General features: G+C 35.3%; 1 protein-coding gene across 8 annotated transcripts; it reads left to right on the top strand.

Moving 5' to 3' along the window:
• The first annotated feature begins 278 nt into the window (after nucleotides 1-278).
• On the top strand, nucleotides 279-23217 carry LOC129311956 (isoamylase 1, chloroplastic). 8 transcript variants are annotated; one of them, XM_054954511.1, is made up of 22 exons: nucleotides 279-417; nucleotides 1321-1386; nucleotides 2802-2898; nucleotides 3067-3141; nucleotides 3536-3647; nucleotides 10391-10573; nucleotides 10703-10795; nucleotides 11029-11181; nucleotides 13673-13764; nucleotides 14167-14308; nucleotides 14406-14513; nucleotides 15637-15722; nucleotides 16935-17006; nucleotides 17096-17222; nucleotides 18017-18103; nucleotides 18536-18628; nucleotides 18866-19024; nucleotides 20023-20106; nucleotides 22131-22211; nucleotides 22289-22371; nucleotides 22437-22554; nucleotides 22831-23217. In XM_054954511.1, the coding sequence occupies exons 5-22, from the start codon at nucleotides 3636-3638 to the stop codon at nucleotides 23092-23094; spliced, it is 2037 nt and encodes a 678-aa protein (XP_054810486.1). In that variant the 5' UTR covers nucleotides 279-417; nucleotides 1321-1386; nucleotides 2802-2898; nucleotides 3067-3141; nucleotides 3536-3635; the 3' UTR covers nucleotides 23095-23217. The 8 variants fall into 8 exon arrangements, with proteins under 8 accessions (XP_054810486.1, XP_054810501.1, XP_054810508.1 ...); XM_054954526.1 differs by lacking the exon at nucleotides 2802-2898; XM_054954519.1 differs by lacking the exon at nucleotides 1321-1386 and having other exon boundaries at nucleotides 284-417.
• The last annotated feature ends 687 nt before the right edge of the window (nucleotides 23218-23904 follow it).

Below are 23904 nucleotides of genomic sequence, written 5' to 3'. Positions count from 1 at the left end.
GCATTTAAAATAGAATCACTGTCATAATCGACAAAACCAAAAAATTTAAAATAGGTCCAACCACAAAGAACTTTTTTTTTTTTTTTTAAGTCAAGTCAAAATTATATATATTAAAAATTAAGTAGACAGAGTCCATCTACACCTAAAAAACAAAACAAATTACAATAACCCTGGCGAGAAAGAAAACCGAAAGAAACATTCAGATTCGCAAGCAAAGAAATAACGAGCAGGAAAGCATTCCAGAAGGTCGTGAAAATCTCTCTCTAACGCATCTAATCCTTCTCTTTCATTCACTAATCCCTGAGTCCTGATAGAATTTTTCCGGTAACCTATGATACTGATGGGAAGCTGCCTCAAGTTCCAGTCCTCTGAGTACAGTCGAATCCATGAAATGCTGGCTCTCAAAATTAGGAGAAGGTTAGTATTGCCACTTTGATCCGGTGTTGAGTTTCTTCCAAACACTTGCAAAAGCTCTCCGAAAAGCCTTATTAAAATAATCCAGTGCTTTTTCTTTTTGAGTTTCTTCTTAGTATAATAGATCAACCATCCTTGAGCAAGGACTTCTTCCATATTAGGATTATCTGATTGAACTCCAGAAGTAGGATCTGTTGGGGATCAATATCATCTAAATGTTTGATTGTCCTCTGATAGGTTAATTCTCCTTGAAACTCTCGAATCATTTGCATGGGATTAATTTTAGCATCCTTGTAAGAACAATGATTTCGCTGTTGCCATAGAAAATTGATTAGGAGAGTAATATCTCTTATGACATCTAGTTTCTTATCCTTGAAAAGTTGTGAAAAAAATTTAAGGAATCCACATTCTGATCCCGAGAGCCTAAACATCACAAGATCTAATATTAAGAGCACTAAACCATATTGCCTTAGAGACCGGGCAATGAAGAAATATGTGATCAAGAGTTTCCTCACAATCAATCACAACCAAAGAGGCACTGAATATTATTAACTAAGTGATGCTCTTTTAGTATTTCCCCCACTGGAATTGATGTATTGACAATTTTCCATATTAGAAGTAGAGCTTTTGGAGGACAATTGATATTCCACAAAGAAGACCAGATTTCATGCTGTAATACCTTCCTCGAATTTCTGCCTTGCATTTGAATACTAAATCCATCCTTTAATGCATAGGTACCACTCTGATATCGATCCCAAATGATCTTATCAGGTAGTCCTATAAAGGATATATGAAGTTTAGTAATTTCCTTCCACACTGATTCTTCATAAAGTTCCTTTAGCTTGTTTTTATTCCAAATTGATGGTTCCCATGGGTTATTGTTTACCGAGATTAAATCTGCTACAGATTAAACAATAGGGGATGTTACAGAGGCTCTGTGATTTCTGGGCCACCAAAGAGGATGATCAATTGGTATGTGATATCCACTCCCAACTCTCCATTTTAGCTTAGGTATGATTAAATGAGCACTATCTTTAATGCCTTTCCAAAACCATGAAGAGTTGTATGGAACCTTAAAAATTGATGATTTACTCATATCAAAATATTTTTTCTTCAATGTTTCACCTAGTAAAGTTCCTTCAGGAGAATCAAAAATTCTCCAGAACTACTTGACCAAAAGAGACATATTTACCTGATGAGTCGGCCTTAATCCAAGTCCACTAGCTTTTTTGAAGTGAACAAAGCTTCCTTATGAATTAGGTGCATTCTCTTCTTGCCATCATTGTTTCCCCAAAAGAAATCTATACATATAGAATCAATGACCTTGCAATATTTCAAGGGGAGCTTGAAACAAGAGAGGTGGTGAATATTTGCAGAGGACAGTACAAATTTAACTAATGTCAATCTTGATGCTTGGGAGAGTAATTTTCCTTTCCAAGAGCTAATCCTTCTTTGAACCGAGTCAACAATTTCATTGTAAATGTGCTCCTTATTTCTTCCATTGTCAATCCATGTGCCAAGATATTTTCCTACTCTCTCTGTTATATTAACCCTTACAAATTGAGAAATTTGATTTTCTATAGTAACTGATACATTTGGGCTAAAAACAATATTAGATTTAGCATTGTTGATACGCTGCCCAAACCAAGAACAATTGGTATCCAACACCCTCTTAACAGCAAGGATACTCATTTCACTGCATTCAAAAAATAATATGGAATCATCCGCATAAAGTAAGTGTGAAACAGGCTTAGAGAATCTGCAAATCTTGATTCCATCCCATTCATTCAGGTTTTCATAATGCACAATAAGGCTAGAAAATACATTTGCAGCTAAGATATAGAGATAAGGTGAGAGGGGATCACCTTGCCTAATTCCACATTGAGCAGAAAAAGGTGAAGAGAATTGCCCATTGAGAATTATCTAATAAGATACAGAGGTAATGCAAGACATAATCATTTTAATCCATGCCTCAGGAAAATTCATTTTTCCTAGTACCGCTTCAATAAAACTCCAGAAAACCTGTCAAATGCTTTTGAAAAATCAATTTTTAGTGCTGCCAAATTTTTTCTTCCCTTCCTTGATGTATGAATCATATTCATTAAATCACCAGCCAAGAGGATATTATCTGTTATGAGCCTTCCCTCAAGAAAGGAACTTTGAAAGGGAGCAATGCATTTATTTAGAATGCCTTTAAGCCTATTGCATAATAGCTTAGAAATTATCTTGTATGACACATTGCTTAAACTGATTGGCCTAAGATCTTGAACCGCTTGTATTTTTTTCTCCTTAGGGATAAGGGTGATGAAAGATCTATTGATTGATTTAAGCATATGTCCTGTATCCCAAAAAGACTGAACCATATTGAAAACATCATTTTTAACCAGATCCCAATTTTTCTGATAAAAGCTAGCATGAAATCCATCAGGACCAGGAGCACTATGCTTTGGAAGTCTAAAAACTGCATTCTTGGTTTCCTCTAAGGTAAGAGGCTTGAGCAAGAGATCATGCTCGTCACTAGTAAGAACTGGAAATGAAATGTGCTCCATTTGAGCAAGAATTTCATGACATTCTGCATTATTATTATCAGTGAGAATTCCATGGAAGTGTAAAAAAGCCAAACTCATTATTTCTTGTTGATCATATGTCCAGGTACTGTCATCTTTCATTAAGGATTGGACATAATTCCTCATTCGTCTTCTACTAACCACAGAAGGAAAATATTTGGTATTTCTCTCCCCTTCAATATTGCACTTAATTTTAGCTCTCTGTTGCCGGTAACTATTCTCACATTCATAAAAGAATTCCAATTCATTCTTTTTATTCATTAGAATTCTATCAAGATGTTGATTTTTTGAAACATCATTTGAGAACCTGCAAGATATTTCTGCAATTTCCTTTTCCAAAACCTTCTGTTGCCATCGAAAATTCCCAAATCTAGATTTACTCCAATTCTTAAGTGATGTCAGAGTTCGATCAAGCTTGCATACCATTTTGTAGCTTGGTGAGCCTGAATAAGGTTGATTCCAGGCTTGTGAGATAATTTGCTTACATTGATTGAACTGGTACCAGAAAGATTCAAATCTTTTTAACTTTCCTCTGTTATGATTTGTTTGTGTAGAGAAAAGAATGGGTGAATGATCTGAAGCACCTAGAGCCAGAGTAGTCACGTTAGAGTGAGGAAATTGTGAAATCCATTCAGTACTGCTAGTCCTTGCCTCATGTTTGACCAGGTGAAAGCTGGCCCATATTGCCTAATTTCTTGCAAAGTTGCTACAGAAAGACAATGTCTAAAATCAGCCATTCCACTTGATCCTGACACACAACTTATTTTATCCTCCAAGTTTAGGACTTGATTAAAATCACCCAAAAGAAGCCAAGAACCAGCAATGGTAGCAGAATTTGATATAATCCAATCCCATAACAAATGTCTATTTTGTAACTTAGGCAATCTGTAAACAAAAGAGACATATATTCCTTTAGAGATATCATGATTTTGGAGGAATACATGAGTCACGAAAGGGTTACATTCTAGGACATTGACATTCATAAACTTATTCCAAGCAACTATAATGCCTCCTCCCTTCCTAATAGCACTTAGGCCTTCAAAAAAAATAAAACCCATAGACGCTAAAACATTTGCTGCCACAGTTAGCTCTACTTTAGTTTCAGATAAGTAAACTATATCAGGACAATGTGTAGCAACTAACTGTCTCAGCCTTTAAACTGCCACAGCCTTTCTAATGCCACGACAATTCCAACACAAGAACCTCATGGTGCTTTGGAAAGCTGATTTAAGGCAGCTTCCCCAACCTCATAAACCACGGCAGAAAGATTTTCCTTCTTTTTCTTCTTGTTTGGACTTGATTCCTTCAGTGTATCCTCAGCAGTTCTCTTTTTTGCAGCAATACCCAAGGAATCAGGAATATCGTCTAAAGGTCTGTCATTCAGAATAAAAGTTGAAAGAAGCTCAGAATGGCTCATACTATTCAAATCCTTCCCTTCTTTTGTGACAGAGCTATTCATTATAGTCGGGTGAACCAACAAAGAGGAGTCAGGAAGAAAGAAACTTGACAAGTCATCAGAAATAGTAGGTTTTGCAAGTCCTTCAGCCATACCAGAATCAGAGAAGAAAATAAGCCATCGAGGACTATCAACCACTGCTGAAGGAGTAAAGGCAAAAGGTCCTTCATCCTTTATATCATAGTATATGACATTGCAAGCGTGGAGAAGCTTGTCAAAGGAATCATAGTTTGTAGGAATCAAATACCAGCTACAGTGACTGTCAGAAAAGCCGTGAATAAAGAGACCAAAACCATCATTAGACCATTTATAAATATCACAGTTGTTTCTCCAAGTATTGACCAAGTCAGCTGGATAAGTAGGCCTGTTTTGTAATAGAAACCATTTAAATTGGTGCACAAAAGCTGGGTCATTTGAAGGAGGAACAAAACTAATTGGGGGTCCAGAAATTTGAGCATCTCTCTTCCCAAGCATGACAAAACATCTCCTGGTGAAAGCATCCACATCAGATTCCAAGTTGTCCAGACCAATGTTCAATCTTCTTTTTTTTGTGAATTCTTGATCTCAGGGTCATCAAAGGGTTTTCAGGATCAACAGCCAAAACCGCATTGCCATGTTGATAATTTGCCAAGTTTAAGGAGTCTACATTCAGGTCCTTGTCAAGCTCTGAAGCCTTCCTTTTTGAAGCATTGCCTTTAGAGCCAGAATGATATCCTTCCTCCAATGGTTTTGAGTAGCCAAGAAAGTGTTCATTCCTTTTCGAGAGACATCCTGTAAAGGAGTGGGTTCAAGTTCATTGATACTAATATCATTCTTTGATGGTTGGTTCAAAAAAGAACTATATTGATCCTTTAGCAAAGCTAAATCCTCATCCAAGAGTTCATTAACAAGAGCATTAATCTGATTCCAGTCATTTGGGGGAACCACATTAGAGAAAGGATGATTATCCTGTTGTTGAAAGCAAGCCTCACTATGATCATCATGGTTAGCCACAATCACCATATCATCAGAATAAGATGAGTGAACATCATCATGATGAAAAATAAAGAAGCTCTGTCCCGCATCATCCACAAAGAGGTTATCAGGTGTTGATTCAAATATTCTGTAACCAGGACGGCCATGTCTGAAGTAGCAAACCCTCGTGGTGCCTCTAGCACGGTTATTTCTGGTCCAATCTTGCCAACCTCGTGCCAAGTTTCCAGCTTCAAAGAAACTCATGAAATTGGAACCAAATCTTCTAATAGTGCGATCATAAACCAATATTGATTCACTATAAGCCTGAGCGACAAATCTAGTTCATTCTTGAACTGTGTGTCCTATTATCCTACAAAGATGACAGTGTTAGAAATATTCTCTCATACAGACATTCAACCTCTACCATATCACCTGATTCAAGATGTACTCGAATCCTCTGTATCAAAGGCATCCTTGGATTAATCATCGCCCTTACTCGAAGAAAGTTGAGATGGCTTTCCAGATTAACATGATTACGGATAAAAACCGCTTCCCAACAATATTTCCTAATGTTTTAGCAACCATCTCATTTTGATATTCTAATGGGAGATCCCAGAACTGAACCCACATAGGAAAACAGCCAACAATCATTTCCCTCAGGTGAAGATTGGGATGTCAGCGATCAACTACTAAGAGAGATCCTTGAATAGACCAAGGACCATTATCAACAATGAAGTCACGATCAACTTGGTTGAAAAAACTTATCAGATAGAAATTTCTAATTTTTCCTTCTACTCTGAAATCATTCTGAAGCCTCCAAGCAATTCTAAGCTTTCTATATAACCTTCTTGAAGAATAAGAATGAGCATCCAACAAGAAGGCAATAGCATAAGAAGCCAAGGAGAAACTTAGACGTCCAAATCCACCAGGATTAAGGAATAAAGACTGTTGAAACAAGCGATCTATCCAACCACGAGTAAAAACCCCAATGGTGAAGAGGATCATAAGAAGAAAGGAAAGAGTTTTGTATATGAAAGTAGAGAAACTTAAACAAAGAGAACAAGTGCGAGAAAGCATAAGATAGTTAAAAGGAGCGACCTTTAATATATAGAAGGAAAACTAAGAGGCAAAGAAGATCATCAAGTAATAGTGAGAGTGAAAAAAACAACACGCCAAAGAGGGAAAAAAAACCACAGATAGCCAGTAACCAAAAAGGATGACAGAGCACGAGCAAAAACACATGAAAGAAGAGAGAAGCACATAAAAGAACATCACCAATAAGCAAAAGAGGAGTGCCTGGAAATACAAAGATGCAGTAGGCAAGCCAATGTAGATATACTCAAAATCCAGCATAGGAAGGAGCATGATCAAAATACTGCCGCCAAAGGAGCCAATCAGATGAAGAAATGCCAAGGAGTGCGAGCAGAAAATGATTGAAGCTTGAAGGAAGAAAAGGACTAGTATCTTCAGAACCGAAGTAGCTTAACTTGAAAAGCTATCAACAAAGTAGCAGCAAAATGATGAGAAATATGTCAGCAAGCGGAGGAATAGAAGAAAGGAAGTTGAAACAACACTTCTCATACTAGATAGAAGTTAGAGAATTTTCTCTCCATAGGAGGCTCCTCGAAAGTTATTGCAATAACAACTACAACGAACATATTGGAAACAACCTCCTAGAAAAACAAAAACAAAACACCTAAAGATGAGAAAAACAAAAGACAACAGTTTGAAAACTTCATGCAATGGAAGTCCTTATGTACAAAGAAGGCTCAGCAGGATCTTGCATCAAAAACACCTTGGTAGCATTGAAACAATTGATGACAACTTTGTCATCCAAGAACAGATGGAGATTGTTGATAAGAAGCATACAACGATGGCATGAAAATCATCTGAAAGAAAGGAAATAAAAAAAAAAGGAAAAGCAAACATTAGAAAACAAAACTACCATATCACACACTTTGTCATCCATTACAATAGCACGGACAGACCTGAAGTCTGAAGACAGACTCAAATTAACCCACGGTCATTAACCTAAAAGAACTTGATAATACAGAAAAATCAACCGCGTGGGAGCCCTCTCGAAGTTCATTCAGTTTGTAAAATGTAGTTAACGACATCTACAACAAATGGAGGGAAATAAGAAACGAATAACACAATGAAGAAATAACATCCATACAAAATCCAGATTCCATGAATAGAAAAAATTGCAAGATTGAAATAAAAGAGAGAATAACCTTCGCAGGGACCAGAGGAGAAAGGTAAGGATCGGTTGAGAAAGGGAGAAATGAGAAGAGGCAGATAAAATGATCTTCGTTTTTGATAAAGATATCAAGATGCGACTGAAAATTGAATGAGAGAAGCAGATAGACGCACGGGAACGTAAAAATTGCATTTATTTAATAAGAAAAAAAAAAACTTGACAAATAAAGGCATAACTCTTCGGTTCCTTTTGCAGGAGAAAATATGGGGAAAGAATGATTGTATTTATATAGTGTGAACACAATAAAACAACAATGTGAACCTAGGATGGGTTAATTCAAGTTTAAATGAAGTACTGATTGAAAGTGACCAATAAGGATAAAGAAGATTAGAAAATAGACCAATGGTATTTCAGCCTGCTAGGACTAATCAGATGCATGGTACAAGTTATGAATAATAGAGTTGATCGATTTATTGATACCAAAAAACAAAAACCCTAACTCCATTCATATCCTTTGCCATTGGGACTGTCTTGAAGTGTAGGATTGAGCTTCTTCGCATAAGATGATTTATGGTAGATCAGATAACTTTGTGATTGGAAAACACATATAAGGTGGTGGTTTACTGGATTCTTTTCTTGATTTTTTGTTAATATCTTTCCTTATTTTCATCTTCATCTTTTCCCTAAATCTCTTCCATCAGCTTTCTGTGTGTGTGTGTGTGTGTGTGGGTTTTTTTTTTTTTTTTTTAACTTTGGTCACTTAAACCGCTTAAACGAGTCACCCCATCACTTGTCCCAGTTTTACCAATTTGTTGATTGGTTTATAGGTTCTCAATCGGTTCAACTAGCTCACGATTTTGCAGCACCAATATAACTGGACGATTCCCCGTCAAATTGCTTGAACTGGCTGATCTAGTCCGATCCAATTCAGCTTTTAAAATGTTGATAATAAATACTCCCTCTGTTTTTATATAAAGTGTTTTTTAAAAATTTATTTTATCCTTAAATATAAGAAGTGGTAATGATATTTTTAAATAATTAAATAATTTTACCCTTGTCTTAAAAAATAAAATAGATCATTAATTATATGTTTTTTTTACCACTTTCATGATATTAATTATGAAATTATTAAGTGTAAAACTAAAAAATCATTATATTTTCATGAGAGTTCAACTAAATAATAAATTTTTATTAATATATAAAATTTAATTAAAAATATTTTATATATAGGGATGGAGGAAATACCTATCAGCTGAACAGATTAATCTCACCCTCGAGCATCTCATGCTTAACTTCAAACAAGTGTTTCATGCTTAACAAATTTGGTTATGTTTCACTATATCCCTATTTCATGGCCACATTTCTTTCCGGCTCCAGCTTTATTTTTGTCAAAAAAAATGAATGTGACCACGTAAAAACTAAATCGATGTAATCATCCAATTATGAGGGAGCACAGTGCTCATCATCTGAATTAATCTGGATCGTTCAAATTTAATTTAAACTGTTCAGATTTAACTATCTTTTTTAATTTTTTTAATTTTTAAAATAAAAATTTATAAAATTTTAAATAAATATATTTATTATTAACATATACTATTCATATTTAATTAGATTAGTCTAAATTTAATACTAATTTTTTATAATTTTAATAAATTAATAATATAAATTTACTATGAATTTTTTTGAATTTAATAGTATAATAAGTTAAAAAGTTTAAATTTAAATAGCACAGGCTAAATTTGTTTGGTCAATTTATAAAAAATTATAAAAAATTAATATTAAATTTAAATTTATCTAATTAAATATGAATAATATATGTTAATAATAAATATATTTATTTAAAATTTTATAAATTTTTATTTTAAAAAATAAAAAAAATAGTTAAATTTAAACTACTCAAATTAAATTTAAATAGTCTAGGTTGATTTAAGGGTGATGGACACCGTTGATGAGTGCCGAATGTGCTCTGCAAATATGACGTCATGTAGAAGAATAACAAGAGAAGTAAAAACGAAGGAAAAATATTTGTGTCCATAATTATGCCGAAGCCCGCAGCCCTCTTGTCTCAGCTATGGAGTTTTACACCCAGAAAAGGATAGGAGATTGCCATCGTAGATTGTACACTGTACATGCATCCATAATCTAGTATATCATCATGCTATCAGCTGACAAAGTCGCAAATATCTGAGAACCTCATTTTCTGGGATATCATCCCCACTCTCAATCCCCAGTGATCCACGTGAGAGCTCTTCCCACCGCCATGGCCCTCACTCACTCTGTTCCTTCCTCCCTCTTCAATGCCTCTCCTCCCTGCCTCTTCCCTCCCAATTCCCACTTTCACTCCGCATTTCTCTTCTCATCCCCCAAGCGCAAGTGCTTTCCCTCCCTGCTTTCCCTCTCTGCTTCCGCCCCCAGGATTTTCGTGGTGAATGCCTGCGATGATCAAACTACGTTGGTCGACCCGCAGCCCCTCTCGGGTCGCTTCCACACATCCAGAGGATACCCCTTGCCGTTTGGGCCCACTCTTCGTGACGGTGGCGTTAATTTTGCCATTTATTCTGCCAATGCAACCTCCGTCACTCTCTGTTTGATCACTCTCTCTGATCTGCACCTTGTCAGTTCATCACTCCTTTCTATTTCTTATTTTTTGCCCCCCTGGGGGAATATTTCTTCTTCAGTATATACAACGTTCAACATATTCATGAGAATGATGCTTCAAACATGACTATAGTTAATTTTAGAGACGGCTGATTTCTATTATGAACATACTTATATTAATGGTTCAATGTTTTGTTACAGAATAGGGTCACGGAGCACATTCCTCTCGATCCATTGGTCAACAAGACTGGGGATATCTGGCATGTATTGCTGAAAGGCGATTTCACAGATATGCTATATGGCTACAAACTTGGTGGACAGTTTTCTCCTGAAGAAGGACACTACTACGATTCTTCTCGCATATTATTGGATCCTTATGCAAAAGTTAGTCGGCCTGCACACTTCTCCTAATACTATGTTATAACATATAGAGAAAGACCGATTTCAAATTCTTATGTCTTCTTCTTTACTATTGAATTGGAGTACGCTCTAATATAATTCGCACTTGTCTAGGCAGTTATAAGTAGAGCAGAGTTTGGTGCTTTAGGCCCTGATGGTAATTGCTGGCCTCAGATGGCTGGTATGATTCCTTCTTCTTCTGATGAGGTACTTTATTCGATTAAAAAAGGAAAAAAAAAAAAAAACTTGAATGCATATCTGTGTGCTTGTATGTGTGTATGGCTATTTTCTCTTGAACTTTTTGAAAGCTACATTTTATTCTTCAATTGTTTCATGTGATATCAAATGAGTTAAATTCCAACTGTTTCTGATCAAGGGCTCATTTAGACTGCTGCAAATAGAATGGGACAAGGCTTTTTATTATTATGTGAAATGTGCAGTTTGACTGGGAAGGAGATTTACCTCTGAAATATCCACAAAAGGATCTTATTATATATGAAATGCATGTGCGGGCCTTTACAAAGCATGAGTCAAGCAGAACTGTATTCCCTGGTACATACCTTGGTGTAGTGGAGAAACTCGACCACCTGAAGGTGAGTCTCTTATTACTTTATAAAACCTCCATTTCTATGAAGGGGGTATTTGCAAATAGTCTGATTGCCTGCTAAATAAAAATAGTGATGTATTTTTACGAGGCACCAATTTAAAATGTTTTTAAAAGGCAAAAAATTAGAACACTGTTATTTAAGTTGTGTAGAAATGGGTCAATCAGATATTTACCACATGTAACTTAAGGGCATGTTTGGATGAGTGGCAACTCTTCAAGGGCTGGTATGAGAAGGGTGAAATTGTCAATTTGCAGTATATCCTTGTTTCACTTAAGTATTGTTTATGATGGCATGGAGTGGCAAATGGGAGATTCCAAGGCTTCTCGTTGTCACTTTAAATTCAAATTTTGCTGTCACTCCATTTTTTTTTTCAGGGGGAGGGGGCGAGGTTTGGTGTTTGGGAAGGAAAAAAATGTAAAAGATGATACAATTAGAATGATATCCTCTTTGGCTAAAACTTGTTAGAATCACAATCTTATTACATGGGCCATATTCGAAAAATAATTTAGACTCATTTCCATTTCACTATCCACCCATTTCCTCATCAAACTCCCAAAATGTGGAATAGCAATGGGCTTCTTATTCCATTCCATTTTGAGCCATTCAGTTCCATCCCCTTTTGAACTTCTAACCATAACCTAAAGTGTCCCCAGTTGTTGTGTCATATCTAATTTGAATGTTTGATACATGTCACATGGCTCTTTATTTTTTATCTTAATTTTTTGGAGTATTTCCATGTAATTGATGCAAACCTCTAGAACTTTTAAATGGTACTATCAAGTTGTATCGCTTTTAAAGGTTAAAGTTAAGCTCCCATTTTGAATTTGTAAGCATGCTGGATATCAGCTTTTAAATGGGTTCCTGAGCTTTGTATTGATTACAGAGATTAGGGTCATGTAAAGTTATGGTTTCCGAGTTTTGTTTATCTGTTGCATACAAACACTTTTGACATCAGCTAAGGCACACAATAGATTTGCCTTTTGCTTGATACAAGGTGATAAAAGTTGCTATGATAGTTGTTATTGAAATTTCAAACTACGTTTGTTTACCTTCCTGTGCCTTTTAGACAAGGAGTGAATATCAAACCTCCCTCACTGCCAGTGCTGTACTCTATAGCATTATGCTATTTATACCCTTGCATTGCTGATCTCATCTAGTGTTGTCAAAAGCACTTGCCTTAGCTCCTAGGGTGTTGAGGTAATCTAGCACCTCACATAGCATGAGAGGCACGAGCTTCACTAAGGCACTGAAAACTGAGTGCCTAACTGCCTATGACAGTTTTTATGTGCAGAAAATTGAGTGGCTTGATCATATCAAGGAGTTCGACGAGAAATCCAAGTCCAAAAACCATGCAGTACCATCTGAAGAAGTCCACGGAAGCTTTTATATTTAAGAGAACATTATAAAGTAGGCATTATAAAATTAAAACATTATTTAAGTTATTACTTTCTGAGGGTTTTGTAAACAAAGCTGAAAAAACAAAGAAAGAATTGAGTAGTGCATGCGTTTGTTGCTTATAAATTTAAACTATTATTTAGGTTATAATTAGGTTAATACTTTAATTTGGATAACTAATATGATAGACTTTAGATTGTGATAGAGGCCATTATTTTCCTAAGACATATCAGAGGAAGTCAAAGGGGAAGAATAACTCTAGTGGAAATACTTTAACTGGTCCAGGGACTTATCCGTCAGTCCCTAGCCGTAAGGAACAGTAATTTGTGATCTTTTGTCATGATTAGAATCTTTTGGGTAGTATGGACTGTGTGTAAGCCATGCTCAAGGTATTAGTAGTCTTTTGCTTGGACAGTGGGGGGGGAGAGGAGAATGGAGTTGTGAGGAGAGACCGGCCTCTTGAATGCCAGTGGTAGGGAACTTGTATTTTGAAGCTTGAAATCTAGTGGCTGGAGTTATCTTGATTTTATAGAGGAAATAGGGTTTTTGCCAGAATCAGAGAGTGTCCTTGTAACTCTGATTCGGTCCATTCAGCTCATTATTATAAAAAACCTCAGCATTTTCCTCTCATATTTAGTGTTGTTATTGTCTTAATTTAGTGTTTTTGTTGTATTATTGGTTGGGTCACATTAGATTGTTCCTTTTTATGTTTAATTTTTTTCCCCAACTTGAGCAGTACTGTCATCTTTTGTTAATAGCTTGTGACTGGCATTACTTCTACATTTATCTAATTTTTATTCATATGCGATAATCTTTTAAAATCAATATGAAGGCTTATTTCAATTTCTATTTATCTATTTTCTGTCTGCATATCATGTATTTATCTTATTGTATTGCTTTGATTTGCTTTATGAGTGCTCTTCTAGCATCTCTCACTCAAGGCATCTGTTGCCCGAGGCTTTTGTTAGGGCTAGTGCCTTTCACCTTTGACTACCTTCTGCATAAAGCATAGATATTCATCACAAATGGTTAACTTATTATTCATGATGTTAGTTTTCAATTGCTATAAATCCTTTTGCAGGAACTTGGAGTCAATTGTATAGAATTAATGCCATGTCATGAGTTCAATGAGTTGGAATACTTCAGCTACAATTCTTCACTTGGGGACTACAAGTAAGAGAAGCCTTGAAACAGTTACATTCATCATAATATCCTACTTTTTCTTGAGAATCCTGCTGATGAACTAAAATCCTAATTTGATATTTTCTGAAGAAATTGTTACGTTCTTTATCACTGACTTATGTTATGAAAAGTCTTAAGTGTCAATTGTAAGTGCTGCTCATACCATTGGCTTTTACTAAAAGCCTTTGAGCTAGCTTTTTTCTTCAGTTTCAAACATGCAGTTGCGTCCTGCATGGTAAGACATTAAAAATTTCCTTCAATACTGCAGTATAATTTGATGAATTCATGATCTCTTATGAATGGTTTACCACCACTTCAGCTCTATAATTCTTGTTTTGTTTTTCTTTAATTCCATAATCAACTTATGGCGATGCTGTATCTTTCTTCTTTTAGGGTGAACTTTTGGGGCTATTCAACGGTCAATTACTTTTCACCAATGATTAGATATTCATCTGCTGGTATACAAAATTGTGGCCGGGATGGGATCAATGAAATTAAGTTCCTTATCAAAGAGGCACATAAACGAGGAATGGAGGTGACCATGGATGACATGATTTTGTTTCGTTTGTATTTGTAGTTTTGCTCTCTGAATTTGATTATGTTTTCACTTTTCATTGCTTACTTGCAACCAGGTTGTAATGGATGTTGTTTTCAATCACACAGCTGAAGGAAACGAGAAGGGTCCCATAATTTCTTTCCGAGGCATTGACAATAGTATTTATTACATGCTCGCCCCCAAGGTATACCTATTGATATTTCTACACTTGATTTATGTGATTGTTGGAAGTTTTTGAAGTTCTGGTGGGGTTCAAAAGAAGACTTCAACAACATGTATAATTTATCCATGATTACATGGACTTAACTGATAACAAAGCACTAGAGAACTGAAGTTCTTTACTTTGTCTATTTTCTTGGTCGTCCATTGTACATCTATGCTTGAGATGGACGTGCTGTTTTTCCAATAAATTCTGCAGGACGTTTTCTTTATGAAGCAAGTCGAATTCAATACAGAAGCAGGAAATATATCAAGCAGGGGTAGCTGCAACTGAATGCTAGCTCCTCTCTCTGAAATCTATCTAATCTTCCTAACTTATTTGAATAGATTCTGCAATCTAAAACTAATGGAATGATTAAAAACAACATAATAATAATAATAATAATAATAAAGTAAATGAGAAACAGATAGTAATAAGAATGTAAAATAGTCCAGTAGCCTGTTGGGCTTGTATGGGCCCTTACAGTCACCAACACTTCACCATTTTTTGCAGGATCATATTTTACTCCATTTTGGACATGAACAATGTCATTCTTGGGTTTTATTCTGTCCCTCAAGAACGGCAATCTTTCCCTTTTAATCAATTTTCATTGAATGATCTTATATATATATATATATATATATTGATTAATTCCTCTTACAAAGAACTTTTGAGATTTTTGAGGGAAAGAAAAGATATGATGATGACAAAAAACATAAAGCATAAAGGGCACTACTTTAAACTAAATTTGAAAGTGATATGAAACAACTAGCAGTTAGTGAATGCTGCGAAAATCCAGTAGCTAGAAGCAATTCTCAGTTCTCTTTCCAATACGGCAATGGCTTAGGTGCATAACTGCACAATAAGTTTTATAAGAAACAAAATTAAAGTAGGTAGATGATTCATTTGTTTCATTTCTGTTATATGTTACCACTGAACTTTGTTGGGCCAGGCAAAGTTTATTGCTTAGTCTTTGTAAGCACCAGCTCATTTAAACTATGCTTCTTCCTTGGTTTTAAGTCTCTTGAATGATGGTCATATATGTTTTAACTTTCATTGTTCATTGCTTTTGGCATATGATATTTAGAACAATGCTCATTTTCTACAGGGGGAGTTCTATAATTATTCAGGATGTGGGAACACATTCAATTGCAACCATCCTGTTGTACGGCAATTTATAGTGGACTGCTTAAGGTATGCTTATTATGATTATCACTGGTTTGATTTTACGAAGTTGGTTTCTCTCTATATTTTATTATTAACTTCTTTTGGAACAAATATCCTGTTTCATTTTTGTTTGGAAAACTTCACCCTGCTTGGTTATTAAATGATTTTTGTCTTTTATTTCAGTGGGATTTACACGTTTGTTTAAATTGTCGCATCACAGTAGTACATGCAAATTTTTATCATAAATGTCGGATTTAGTAGTGTGTGAAAAGAAACCCATCACAAAAGGTATTCATTGATATTCCCTAGATTGTTGATGATTTCATATTGACATTATTGGCATACCAATTTGAGCATTCTATACTATACCTTAGCAGTTAATGTAGAACGGAAACAGAGAACCCAGAAACCAAAAATTAAAACACTTCTTGCATTCAAATTCCACACCAAAGCTGACAACCCTAAGAAAGGCAAAATGCTTCATATACCCCTGATTTGACCAGGCTGGCTACCTGAATGCAAGTTTCAAGTATGTAATTAACGAAGTAGTTAATGAATGCTAAATGTGATACAATTTATAAGAAACTAAAAAGTACTGTGTGAAAAAACTACAAAATGTGCTAATTATAGGTTGATGATTAATAATTCAAACAAGGTATATCACAAAAGCAAGGATTTGAATAGTCGCAATTCAAGTTCCAATCATTTCAAAAAAGCATATCTTAAGACAAGCTAAAAGAGTTTCCTTACTGCTCTGATTTTTGGAGTCTAAGCACTCTCGAGCTTGCTCTAATTTTCACTTTGATTGCAACCTGACATTGAAGAAGAACAAGGCACCAAGGAGTCCGGCAGTGGATTAAAAATTCTCTTTAGTGTGAGTAAATTAAAGAAAAGCAAAAAATGTCTATTGATTCTGACAGGCGAGGTATTTATAGTCCTCTGCACAAGGAAATTGTAGGAAGGAAAATAATAACTAAAAGAAACTTTAATAGTATTTCTCTATCCAAACATAGGATAAAATACATAACCAATACAATTAATATCCTATCCAGGGTTTTCTTTCTTCTGCATCAGCAGTGATAAGTCTTCTGTTTTTATATGTATCCTTTATGTTTATTGTATTGAATAATCTCCATTGATTTGCATTCTCGTCAGATTTTCTGTGTTGTTATTTCTTGGGGTTACAGGTTGTTGTCATATTGGTTGAGGATCTCACTTTTTTTTACATTGTTGCAACAGATATTGGGTAACAGAAATGCATGTAGATGGTTTTCGCTTTGATCTTGCTTCAATTTTGACCAGATGTAGCAGGTTATACCATATAGTGCACTGTTAATCAGATATTACTAGAATGCGATGCTTCTTACCGTTCTGATTTTCATCTTCCTGTCTGTCATCAGTCTCTGGGATGGAGTTAATGTTTTTGGTGCTCCGATAGATGCAGACTTGCTGACAACAGGAACTCCTCTTAGGAGCCCACCATTGATTGACCTTATAAGCAATGATCCAATACTTGGAAGAGTGAAGGTTTTCTCACTTCATTATTCAATCATTTAGTTGTAAGGCTTGATTTATATTCATTCAAGGACAAATACTGTACCATGATGAGGACTGGTTCTCTTTTTCTAGTTATTTACATGTCATCGAAGAAATTCATGGAATAGGTGAATCTTTCTTAAATTGAGATTTTTTTTCCCCCTTTTTTGGGGGCTGGGGTGGGGAGTCCTGATCAGAAATATAAATTATCAGGCTTGTGGTTTGCCTATTTATAGACTGCCCATTGTGCGAGCTGTAGATGCATAATAATAGCAGTGCATGTCATAAATAATACAGTTAACCTATTTAATTTTAGGATATTTAAATTCTGTACTTTTTTATAATATTCATGAAGATTAGTGAATATCAACAAGAGTGGACCAACTAAGAAGTCTAATTTCTTTAAATACATAAGGCTAATTAAATATTTAAAGACGGTTTAAAGAAGGCAAACAAAACTATTTCTGGGATAGAGGCTTTAATTGCAATAGGCACCTGTTAGCTTATCACCTTTTGAAGTTGGGGGAGTTAAAACTAATTGGCCAGATTGAATGCCTTGGCTAGTGGCCATGGAACCATGATTTGCTCTAATATATGATTTTATTATTTTTGTTAATTTGTTTTTATTGGTCAGATTTATCATTATCAGTTATATAGAAGTATTGGCAAAAAAAAAAAAAAAGTTAGATAGGTTAGTTTTCACTGATTTATACAAACTAGCTTATACGTACAAGCTAAAATATTGTCAAACAAGGAAATTGAGTTTCTTGATTTCATCTTCGCAGCTTATAGCTGAAGCCTGGGATACTGGTGGTTTGTACCAAGTCGGCACATTCCCACACTGGGGTATTTGGTCAGAATGGAATGGGAAGGTAATCTCTTGGCCATGCGTAAAAAGTTACTTAACTTTCTTTGAACCTTGGTGCTGTCTTGTATATGCATTTTCTTTCATCTTTTTCTATTCCGTTATACTACGGGAGTAGTGGTCTCATAAATGGATTTAATCATAATCATCTTCATCCTCCATATGCAAGTTTAAGTGCTAAAGTTTAACTAATTTCTGTGGGCTTCTTACCTCTATCCAAAGTGGTTATATGCGTTTGCATAATCCTCTAAGGTATTTTCTTGCAATGCCAGTATTTTATTTTATTTTATTTTTTTTGGGTAGAAATATCATTAGTTGTCTTTGCTGTTACATTACTTGACAAATTTCTAAAGCAAGTCATGATCTACAGCATTAACATTGACATACATTTGTCATGATGAGTGAGGACCATTTATATCAGGTATTTTGTCATATGCAGTACAGGGACACAGCGCGTCAATTTATCAAAGGTACAGATGGCTTTGCTGGAGCATTTGCAGAATGCCTTTGTGGGAGTCCTAATTTATATCAGGTTTTTCTGTTGTCTCTTGTGACTGTATTAGTTCCTTACGTATATACAACTAGCTCTTTATTACATGGGTCCTGCTCTTTTTATTTTTGTCTAAATGACATAAAAACATCTAAGCTAGCGATTGGTCAATGATTTCTCATATTACTTGATTTTTGTTGTTGTTATCCAGTTGACCTTTATGTTAATACCATTGTCTATTTTATAATGTGTCCATAGTTACACTGTATTTTGACTCAGGGAGGTGGAAGAAAACCATGGAACAGTATCAACTTTATATGTGCTCATGATGGGTTCACTTTAGCTGACTTGGTGACCTACAACAACAAGCATAACTTACCCAATGGAGAAAACAATAATGATGGCGAAAATCATAACAATAGTTGGAACTGTGGACAGGTAGATGTTAAGAGACATTCTCTGGTTTGCATTAAACAAAACCCTGTTGTGTTTCTGCTTTCCTCTCATGCTTGTTGGCACTTCATTGTTTCGCTGACCTGGATATTGTTAAATGACGATCCTAATCTCACTACCTAAAGCACTATTTATGCTATTGATCATACTTAACATATACTTCCACATTGCAATCAGTAATTCTAAATTGTTGCTCGTACTCATAAATTTTTCTGATGTGGACATTCATTGTAAAATTATCTCCATTAAAATCTGTCAAATTCTTTTCATATTATTTTCCCCCACTCCTTCAACCCTATATTCAATTTGAGTCAGGCTTTTTGACCATGACAATGAAGTGTTCTACCTTCTAATTCATCATTAAGATTTTGTATATATAATTTGATTTATGTTAAGTTGACTAACTAAGTGGTGTTAAGTACATACCAAAGAAAGCTATTCTTTCCGATTGTCTTCCAGGCATTAGTTTAACATTTATGCATTTACCATGTTTCCTGCTCGATATCCTCACACAGTTTAATATAGCTGTTGAATGTGGCCAGTTTTGAATTAGTTTTAGCTAAGCTGATATCCATATGTTTGAAGAATTTCTTAATCCTGAAGCGGTATTCTTGCTTTATCCATATCTTAATCGATATATATAATGTTAAACATGATATAAGGTAACTGTCTATATAATGGATGCATCTTCAAGGACGTATTTTCTCCTTTAGCTTTATAATGGGATGAACCGTGCGTGTAGATAGCTGCCCTTTGGTGCTCAGCACACAACTCTTAAGGGGGAACTCCTTATATGCAAAGAGGGTGTCAAGCTGGTTTACATTGTTAGACATCATAGTGTTATTTTTGGTTACTTGTTTCTGTTTGAAGTTTATTTTTGTATTTCCTGATTTGAGGATTTTTTTTTTTTTTTGCTTGCTAGATACATGTTAATTCTTCTCTTCCTAATAAAAATTCTTCTTTTATTTAAAAAAAAAATGTAGGAGGGGGAATTTGCCAATGCTTCAGTGAGGAAATTAAGAAAGAGACAAATGCGCAATTTCTTCCTTTCTCTCATGGTTTCCCAGGTTAGTCTACTTTTAAACCATTCATGGTGCATATAGCTCCTTGTGGGCCACAAACACTTATTTACATTTTACTTTACCTTATTATGATTTTGGAATTTCAAGTTGGAGTTTTCTTTGATGGAAGTTAATTTTGCTGATCGCTCCTGTCATATTGTACAGCACTGGAGAAACTGATCTATGAAACTAATGTGAATGGATCATTGATGCACTTTCTCAGCTTCCTTGTAGGTGATAAATGGATTATAATTCCATTCAATTCTGAGAAATGGGGAGGCTAATTGAACCTGGAGTATTTAATTGTTCTGGTGAAATGTGAAGGACAAAAGGGAAGTGATGGGCCTCATCATTAATAGGCCAAAGCTAGTCATGTGGGTTGTGTGAGATGTGAGGAGAATGAGAAGTAAATTCTGGGTTTTGGATCAGAATAGGGTTAGGAATCTATGAGTGAATTGAGAAAGAGCTAGCCTCTCGAAAGCTAGTCTGGTTTTTGTAGCAATGTGTGTTTTATTACATTTTCAGTACTATATATAGTTTAATCTATTAGCCTTTTAGGCCTATACCCTTTGGATTACTCTCTGTGATTGAATATAAATTTTGGATCTTGTTTCCATAATTTTGGTATCAGAGCAGTACAATCCAGGAGAGCAAAATAAGGGAATTTCGCTGGAAGAAACATGGAGAAGAGGATAATAAAATGATGTTGTGGGTGCTAGAACCGTTGCTGAAGAGTGGTTTGGTTAATGAATTTGTCTCTGCAACAACTGTTGCAGACAGCCCAGAAGAGAAGGAACCTGAAATTATTACAGCTCCTGAACCATCAGAGGCAATTCGGAAGGAAGTGGATCTGGAAAAACAAGAAAGTCGTTTAGCTAACAAAACTGGAGTCAATGGTGGAAGGGGCTTATAGTAGACGATGGGATCATTGTGTCCATGGTGAGAGCATGACTATGAGTACAAACGGCAGCAGCAATGATGGGCTGCAGGGAAAGATGATGATAATGACGACATAAACAGGAGTACCAATTGGATCTTGGATTGACTAGGGTTAATCTAATGGGGAAGAAGCCCAAAAACAATTTAACGCAGGGGACTTTGTTTGGCCTGTTAGAATATGCAAATACAAGATATCATAGATTAGGATACGCATGGTTCCTCTGTGATAGGTTATATAGGGTAGGCTATGTTGATAGGCTTTCAATAAGTTATAATTATCTAGGATCATGCTTTGTGTATTATATCCCTCAGTTGAAATAATTCATTAGACTTGCACTCTGAATTATTTTCTGTGAAAGAATATACACTCTGGAATTGTTTTCCATCAGGTAGAAAAAGTAATGTGAACTTAAGCGACAGTGCCTGCTCATATAATACAGAGAACCTTGAAGAAATATCCCACTGGAGGGAATCCAGAATTAATTCCGTTCAACCGAACATATTTAGATTACATCACAAGAGTTTATTTCCTTAATTAGTTAACTAACTTGCCAGATCAACTTTTTAATAATTTCCCAAAATAGTTCCTAGCTGCCCTTACAGGCTACATGTGCGGTCTTGTACAATGTTTCCAATCCCTTCAAAAGCGTTTTGACCTCGAGGTAGGAATGCAGGTAACTTATGTTGAAGCTCTAACCATATTCAGCAACCTATACCATAATATAAAGCCTATTTTTATCCTAGTTGATAAGTTCGTTCCATTCCAAAATTGCCAAGGCTTCCTCAAGGAAACGACCAATGGGATATGGTGCTGCGATAGAAGCTTCAGTATCCACACTCTATTTTGAACTTCCACTCTTAGATTCAACTATAATATATTCAGCTAGGAACCTTCACATTTGTGATTATCTGTATATTTTTCATTATGACATGCGTTAAGTAATTTCTGTTGTTAGTTATATCTATTTTAGTTCTTACACTTGATTTCTAATTTTTGTTAAACCCGCAAACTCGTCACTGCTTGCCTTCTTTGAAAATGGCTTCTGGATCACGATTACTATTTACTGACATTTTTTAAAAAAATTTGGCAGGGAGTTCCGATGATATATATGGGCGATGAATATGGACACACAAAAGGGGGAAACAACAATACATATTGTCATGATAACTATGTGATTCTCTGTCTACTAGAAAACTGCAAATTTCGCCATATTTTATTTCTATGGGTTTATTTCCAACTTTTTTGCAGCTTAACTACTTCCGATGGGATAAAAAGGAAGAATCCTCACCAGACTTTTTCAGATTTTGCCAACTTATAACTAAGTTTCGCAAGTAAGAATCTTTTACTTTCATTTTGGACTCTTTTAGCTTCATTTTCTGACGTTTTGATCCTTCAGGGAATGTGAGTCGCTGGGCTTGGAAGACTTTCCTACATCAGAGAGGCTGCAATGGCACGGTCATTTTCCTGGAATTCCTGACTGGTCTGAAACTAGCCGTTTTGTGGCTTTTACCATGGTATGATCCTGTTTTTGCTCACACGCCCTGTAGTTGACAAATCTTTTGCTTCATTATTGCATTGTACTTGGCTCTTAGTTTAATTTCATTCCCTGTTTCACAAATATTTCAATCCGTTCAGGTAATAATTGTGAGGTTCAAAATTATTTGCCCATCAAGTTCTCCATTTCAATATATACCACCAAAGTTCCAGGCATAGAATTACTCATCCTCCTTTTGTTGGAGTAGTCAGTGAATGACTGACTTATGTCCTTATTTGGTATAATTTGTACCCAGATTGACTCCGTGAAGGGAGAAATTTACGTTGCTTTCAATACGAGTCATTTACCGGTTACAATTAGCTTGCCCGAGCGTCCTGGATACAGATGGGAGGCCCTTGTAGACACCAGCAAGCCTTCACCTTATGACTTTCTCGCCGCAGACCTACCTCACAGAGAGATTGCAGTACAACAGTATACTCAATTCCTTGAGGCTAACCAATATCCAATGTTGAGTTACTCTTCCATCATCCTTCTACTTACTCCTGCTCCCAATGCTTAATAGCCTCTAAGGTACATTTCGTCATTATCAACTGCATTTTACTGTATAATGGAACAAATTATCGTGTAAAAAGAAACCGATCTACATCTAATTAATGGGTATATATTTCATTCGTTTGATCAATTTAAGATGTAACTCAAAAAAAGAAGACTTTGGAAGATTGGTTTTAAATCTCTTAAGGACCTAGGTTGACTTTAAGGTGCTGGTATGGTGGATTGATGTAAATATTGTTTTAGGGAAAAACATCAATGGGGACCATTTGAAGAGACACGACCTTACTCAAACAGGATCTGTTTTATAGACTCGTACCTTTGTATCCTTTAGTTTCAAGAAGACATAATTACAATAAAGGTCAAAGCTTTTTGAAAAATCACTACAGGTCTGAGGTCCTCAATTATAATAAAGTTTTGGGGCGTTGATTAATAAAATGCACGTACTTTTTATTAAAAAAAAAATTTGCTACCGTCACCATTGGGCAAGATAGTCAATTGGGTTTAACACTTTTAAGATTACTAATACCTCTTGGTTCGCTATGTATTATATAAATTTAATTTTCAAGCCTTTTTGTTTTTATGAGAATTGTTAGTTTTTAGAAGTGTTGTTGTCAATCCCTTGTATAATTAAGTTGTCAAAATTCAAAGTTGGTTTTTGGATTGACAATTTGTTTTTTGCATATTGATATGTTGTAATTTTAATTTTGACCAGTTATCTGACATGTCCTTAAATAAGTAAGATATTTGAATTGACAACTCAACTATAAGGAATTGACAACACTTATGAAATTAATAATTTTGATAAAAAGGTTTGAAA

The sequence above is a fragment of the Prosopis cineraria genome, unplaced genomic scaffold (assembly GCF_029017545.1).
Source record: "Prosopis cineraria cultivar Desert tree isolate PC_DT_omini unplaced genomic scaffold, ASM2901754v1 PC1, whole genome shotgun sequence".
In the NCBI taxonomy this organism is placed as follows: domain Eukaryota; kingdom Viridiplantae; phylum Streptophyta; class Magnoliopsida; order Fabales; family Fabaceae; genus Prosopis; species Prosopis cineraria.
The sequence above is the reverse complement of the archived record's forward strand: the minus strand, read 5'-3'. Positions and strand labels throughout refer to the sequence as shown.